Source organism: Fusarium sambucinum, chromosome IV (genome assembly GCF_050947815.1).
Source record: "Fusarium sambucinum isolate potato_lamoka chromosome IV, whole genome shotgun sequence".
Lineage (NCBI taxonomy): Eukaryota > Fungi > Ascomycota > Sordariomycetes > Hypocreales > Nectriaceae > Fusarium > Fusarium sambucinum.
Window position 1 is genome coordinate 2,059,828 of NC_139291.1, and position 6,642 is coordinate 2,066,469.

The 6,642-nt window shown below is 50.1% G+C and overlaps 2 protein-coding genes across 2 annotated transcripts; one reads left to right on the plus strand and one right to left on the minus strand.

Annotated features, from left to right (window-relative positions):
- Window positions 1-977: 977 nt before the first annotated feature.
- FSST1_000715 (uncharacterized protein) lies at window positions 978-2,691 on the plus strand (the record flags this gene model as incomplete). Its single annotated transcript, XM_083233584.1, has 4 exons — window positions 978-1,425; window positions 1,489-1,810; window positions 1,858-2,521; window positions 2,581-2,691. 4 exons carry the CDS (start codon window positions 978-980, stop codon window positions 2,689-2,691), a joined length of 1,545 nt encoding a protein of 514 aa, XP_083090897.1.
- Window positions 2,692-3,636: 945 nt separating this feature from the next.
- Window positions 3,637-6,642, minus strand: FSST1_000716 (altered inheritance of mitochondria protein 21; the record flags this gene model as incomplete). The annotated part of the gene is made up of 2 exons (XM_083233595.1): window positions 3,637-5,687; window positions 5,733-6,642. The coding sequence occupies 2 exons, from the start codon at window positions 6,640-6,642 to the stop codon at window positions 3,637-3,639; spliced, it is 2,961 nt and encodes a 986-aa protein (XP_083090898.1).

Consider the following 6,642-nt stretch of genomic DNA (forward strand, 5'->3'; position numbering starts at 1 on the left):
TCTAAAATACTGTTAGATAGGTCTGGCAGTACAAGGTAGTGCATTTACTTGAAAGCGTGTTGGTGAGCGTGGATGTTGTATGGTGAGCAATGTGCAGGAAGATCCTCTGTGATATGCAGGTGTGTGGGTGGGATGAGTGGAGGGGTGTGTATCTTGGAATCAACTACGCGGGGTAAGGTTGTGAGTTGGTTAGTAGGTAATAGAAAAGATGGCTCTGGGTACAGGTAGGTGGGTAGGTAAGCTTTAGGATAAAGAAAACAAACAGCCCAAGAGTCATGTCTAAGATGGCATAAATGACAAGATTATTTTGTCTCTTAGTTAAGGTACACAACACTACCTATTATCTGGCAGGGAACTAATACTGCGGCAGTCTTCAGGGTCCTGGCGCCAGGTCCACAAATGCGACGATCATCCGTGCCTTGTTGTTTATGTATAAACAGGGCTGCATGTAAACCACTGCAGGTACCCGAGACAGGTCTAGTTCCATGCTTATACTACACATATTTCACCTCTCATGTCACCGACCAACAAAAGAAACAAGTAACTGCGAGACAACGTTAGATTATGGAGGAATTTTGTGTTAGTAATTTATCCTCGTAACAGCGTATGCGAACCATACTACAGAGTCTACAGCCATTCAAGTAAACATGTCATACAATATAGTATCTGGAATGGCGACGAAGAAAACCTCTGTATTCATTCCTGCGTGTTGGCAGCGCCTGCGTCTACCACTTCGTTTCTTATTTTATTTTATCTTATCTGAAGTTTAGTAAAGTTCTATAAAGCATTTCTAGAGTTACTTGCTGAGTGATGGAGTTGCACCCTACTCTTACGACTGCCAGTGACTGCCAGTGACAGTGACTGACAGTTAGTAGGTCGACGAGATTCCTCTTTAATTCTTCTTCAATTCTGCCTGCCTTCGATGCATAGATGTATGTATCTGCCTACTGGTCGCTGCCTAATTCGTTTCAGTAATCATGTGGCCTACAATTTCCCCAAAAAGACAGAGTCCATCGCCATTCAACCACAAGCATACCAAACACTCAACCAGCAACAACAACAACAACAACAACAAGAACCTATCTTGCGTCAATATGAACACTTATCCTGTGGAGATCCACTATCTTTCAGCGCCAACTGTAGACTGGCAGTCCCTTGCTCTACATTTTGTGAAGCATATTTGCAATAACATGCCTGCTGGCAATATTCTTCTTTTTGTACCCACCACCAAAACAGCAGAGCAGTCTTGTCATCTTCTCAATAAGGAGCTTGGGGGCAAGCTGGTAGCGTTGCCTCTGTATAAGGGGCTACCTGAAGCTGAGCAGCAGAGGGCTTTTTCCTCCTCGGCTGGTATTCGCAAATGTGTAACAGCAACCAATATCGCTGAAAACCTGTCGACCATCGGCGGGTTTGTCTATGTCATCGGTAAGTAATAAGTGCCAGTCTCATCACAGGGGCCGAAAAAGATACCAACTAACATCCATCCAGATACTGGCATCTTCGAGAAGTCCGGATACAACCCAAGAGGAGATATGAAAACTCTCCGTGCTTCCTGTATCACTCAAACTTCTGCCGAGAAACGAGCTAGCCAAGCCGGCCGAATAAAGCCGGGGACATGTTTCCGCCTGTATACCGAACAGACATTCTTGGAAGACTTCGCTCCAGATGTAGAGCCGGAAATAAAGTCTACCTCGTTTCTCACGACATGCTTGGAAATGATGGCCGAGGACCTTGACGTTATCAATTTTGAGTTTGTCTACCCTCCAGACATGGAAGTCTTTCTACGGGCCATATCCGAGCTCAAGGTGATGTAAGTTGACTACAATGTTCAAGTGCAACATACTAATCATCTCAAAGGGAGTACATTAATGACCATGGCAAAATTACCGACAAAGGTCGCAAAGCCGCTCTACTCCCCCATGTGCAACCTATGTGGTGGAACGTCATTGAAGAAGGGCAGAAACTCGGTTGCTGTACCGACATGATCAGCCTTGCCGTAATTGCAGGCACTCAGGAGTCGATATTCTTACGTCCTTGGAAGGTTAGAACTGCTGCTGATGCTGCAAGAGCTCGGTTCGCCTGCCCAACTTCAGATCACGTCGCCCAATTGAATGCTCTGCATGCGTATTCACGCGTCAAGAGTACCGCAGGGATGGATCTCAAGCAGTGGTGTTTCGATGCCTTTATTGACCCCAGGGCGATGGAGACAGTACTTGAAACTCGCCAAGAGCTGCACGACATGGTTCAAGCCATAATGGAAGAGCCTCTCACCACTGGGTTATTCGACGATGAGTACGATACCAACATCGCAAAGGCCTTGGCAAGGGGCTTGGTTCACAACATTGCTTTCCACGAGCACTCCGACATTTACATGACAGTTCACGACAATTTCCCGACCATGCTCTCCGCTGACAGTTGCCTGGTCAGTATGGAGCATGAATGGGTTGTATTTAACAGCATTTTTCACGTCAGAGCGTCGTTCCTGAAAATTGCAACAGCCGTGAAGCCAGAGTGGCTTATTGTAAGTTTGTGGTTCCATATGATACGACATGCAGTATACTGATCACCGTTCTCTCGTAGGATCTTCCGTTCTTCCAAGACGACAAACTTTCACGCAAGCGTACCGGCACCCTGCGAAAACCTCTTGTAAAGGAATCACTTGATGCTGCCCGTGCTCGGAACCTACCATAATCCCATTCAAGGTAGCACCATGCAAAAACATTCCTTGCCCGCTCTCTTCTTCGACCACTAGCAGTATTAACTCCTGACGCCTCCTCCTCATCCTCACCCTTCACCGGCAATGTGCCGTTTTTCTTTTTCTTATTGGCGATAAGCTATCCTTCTTCTTCTTCTTCTTCTTCTTCTTCTTCTTCTTCTTCTTCTTCTTCTTCTTCTTCTTCTTCTTCTTCTTCTTCTTCTTCTTCTTCTTCTTTAGTGCAAGCCTTTGAATCCTTCTTCTTCCCTGTGGTAGATGAAGATGCCTGCGAAGCTGTGGTCATCAATGACCCAGTGGAGGTACCATAACAGCGGCTGGCACCTTCACGCGGTGTTATGGGTTAGTACAGGTAGCATCCTTCGGGATGTCTTCTGGAAGCTAAGACCAGCCAAATGGAAAGGGGAGGGGGCAGTAACCTCAGCAGGATTCCCAGAACTATAGCAGTGAAGTTTATAGTATAGTAAGTTTCAGCAAGCTCATAAGGCTACAATATCAATACCGAAACCTTGTATTAAGTCTAGAAACATCGTGATTTCGGTCGCGCAATTGACTTTATCTAGCAGCGGCGCCATGCAGCAATTCCTTATTTGCGTGAGAGGGTGCTGAGAAGCTGTATTCCTTGAACGCCATTATGATCCGTGTCCCGACTGCAATCAGTACTAGATCAAGGTTGAAGGAGCGAGTGACAAGTTCCAGATATGTGGTACAGATAGGACTAACACTCAAGCCGTGATTATCGGAGGTTGTATATTATATAGAATAAACTACTAACCTAGGTACTACCAACACTATTGCTTTAAATGATTAATTTTGTTTTCGACTAAAGAACTCGAGACAAATTCCAGTTTGTGGTTTGCCGGCCAAGCCGTCTACGATGTGACTATATCCTACTAAGATCGATTGCTATCATCTTTCGTTTACTACTTGACTTCATCAGACACCCCAACAGGTTCAACTACATCACCGCCCTCTTTCTTATCCACAGTCGTCTCCAAAATACTCTCGCCAGCGGTGTTGGCAACAAGACTCTTCTCCACCTGAACAGGCTCTTGCTCATGCTGGGGTTCCTGTGCTGGCACCTCCTGGGCGGGTGCTTCCTGTACTGGCTCCTGAGAGGGTTCGACAGCAGGCTGCTGCGCAGGAAGTGTGGGTTTGGCCTCTTGAGGAAGTTTTCCGGCTGCAGGCTCAGGGTCCCTATGCACAGGAACAGATTCTGACTCAGGCTCGCCGCGGATTTCTGGCTTGGGCTCCAGGTTAGGTTCTGTCTTGGGCAGCGCTTCCTGGGGTTCTGTGGGCGCATCGACTGTGTCCTCCTTCTTCTCCTCGACTGGCTCTGGCTTTGAGGCAGCTTCGGGCTCAGGTGCCGACGCAGGTTCAGGCACAGGCTCGGATACAGGCTCAGCCGCGGGTTCAGTAGTGGGTTCAGTAGTGGGTTCAGTCACAGGCTCAGAAGTAGGGGTTTGCTCGCCAGAAACAGACAGAGAGCCCTCAGGACTGATGGACCAGAAGGTCTGAGGAACGGAGAATGTTAATGAAGGGGCTGCAGGTTGTGCAGGCGCAGTTGTAGCAACGGCAGCCGGGCTTCTCGCCGGAGCTCGGCGCTGTGGACCTCGGGCTCGACCCTTACGAGCATCTGAGAGCGGAACCTTCTCCTTCTCCTGCGTCAAATCCTCCTCGGCCTTTGGCTCCTCCTTTTTGGGGGGAACAAGTGGTCCCAGCTTCAAACGCTTGTTCAGGTCACTCATGAAACCTGCTTGAAGCGCAGCAATCTTGCTACCAGCAGGTCTGCTAGGAACAGGAGGCTTCTGCTTGGTCTCAATCGAATCTCCCGAAGAAGACTTGGTGGGTCGAGGAGGGATGCTAGGTTTTGGCTTCTCCGAGACAGGTGGCCTGGACTTGGGTCGCTCGGGAATTGAAGGACGGTCTTCGGATGATTTCCTGGCCGGTCGCTCAGGGATGGCAGGCTTATTCTGCTCCTTGGGTTCTTCCTTGGACTCTTCCTTGGACTCTTCCTTAGGCTCATCTTTTGTCTCAACCTGAGGATGAGGAGAATCAACGGTAGTCTCATAAAGTTGACTCTCTGGGGCATCTTCCCAAATATCTCGGCTAGGGAATCGCTGGCCTGCAGAAGGTCTCTTGTTGTTGTTGAGGAAAGAATCCGATTCCTTTGATTCGTACCAGATAGACTTATCATGGTTCTTGGGAGGTTGGGCGTCTGCAGGACCATTGGCTTCTTGCTCTGCGAGTTCTTCTTGTCTCTGAGCAAAGAGATGAGCAGGAGTCTTGGGACGGTCCATAGCGGATGATCGTCGTCGGGGTTCCTCCTCTGGCTCTGCTTGCTCTACCTGCCCAGCTTGGTCTGGGGTCGAAACCTCCACAGTGTAGTGCACGCTCTCTGGTGCATCCTCCCAAATGTCCTTGCTGGGAAAATAGTGCCTGGCTTTGTTGCCGGGTGCTGGCTTCTGGGCATCCTTGTTGCCTTCTTCAGGGAAGAGTGGCTCATATTCCTCAACATCGTCCAGAGAAGTGGGAGCAAACTCTTGAGAGTCGTTATTCTTGTAGATACTGGTAGGTCTGCTCTTGGGTCGATTGGTTCTGCTCAGAGGGCGGCTGAGGGGCTCATCAAAGTCGCCGCTATCTCCACGATCATGAACAGGTTCAACAGCGGGTCGCTGGCTGTAAGGGTGGTCATCGCTTTGAACCTCGTCCTCAGCCAGGATGGGCGCAGTGTACTTGTGCTCCTCATCCACAACAGCATCGCCGTCACCATATGACCGATACTCAGGGTGCTTGGGATCATCAACGTGCACTGTGTGTTCACCCTCAGGGCTAATAATTTCCGATTTGAATGAAATAGGCTGAACCTTGCCTTCACTGGTAGAGGCAGGGCGGGGTGAAAGACGGGAGGTGTACTCTTCAGTGGCTTGGAAACCAACCTCGTCTGTGGGTGTAGATTGGTAGCCCGATGCGCCTGCGATCGTTAGCTATTGCTTTTTGGAGTAGATATAGTACTTACTCAGGCCCGCACCACGAGATCGTGTATCTCTGACCAACTTGTTCAGGTCATCCTTGCTCATGGCAAAGTCATTCTGACGATCATGTAGTGGAGTCTGATGCTCCCTCTTGAGGACCTCAGGGTGCTTTTCGTAGTATTCCTTGTCAAGCTTATCCTGGGGGGCAACGCCATGACCGTGAAGGCCATAGCTACCTGGGGGTCCACCACGAGAGCTGTGCTTGCGATGATGGTGCTTCTTGAATTCCTCTGAACCAGGGCCAGGTGAAGGAGCCTGGACATCACCCAGATGAGGGTTCATAGGCACACGTTGGCCGATTTCAGGGATGCCATGATCATCCTCAACCTCTTGGCGGTCATCGCTAACCGAAACGTTGGTGCTTGACTGCTTTGTGGCCTGGGTAGATCCGGGGCGCCCAATGCCGAACTGCGCTGCCTTGTCGGAATCGGTGCGTGTAACAGCTTGGACACGCTGCTTGGCGCTTTGAGCTGGCAGGGAAGGCTTGGGAGCATGGAGCTTGAGATCCTCAGCGATGGTACGTGTCTGTTCGGGTGACGCAGCTTCCTCCTGTTCTGGGGCCTGAACCTCTTCGGGCTTGATCTCATGGGTCACGGCGCTGTACTCAGCACCCTCCTGGCCAATGGAAGGCATGGAGACGCTGGTAGGGCGCTTGATTGGCTCCTGTTGAGCATCACTGGGGTTGAATCGGGCAGAAATAGGGCTCTTTTTAGGGATGCCCTCGTTGAAAGGCGATGGAGCGAAACGGGCAGGGTTGGGAGATATCGAGCGGTCGGGTCGTTTCGTAGGACGAGGCGGGATCTTGGGGACGTCGGCCGCGGACTCGTTGCCGTCCTGGCTCTTAGCCGGACGAGGCGGGATGACGGGAGGTTGTTGCATGGCGGCGGCGGTCAT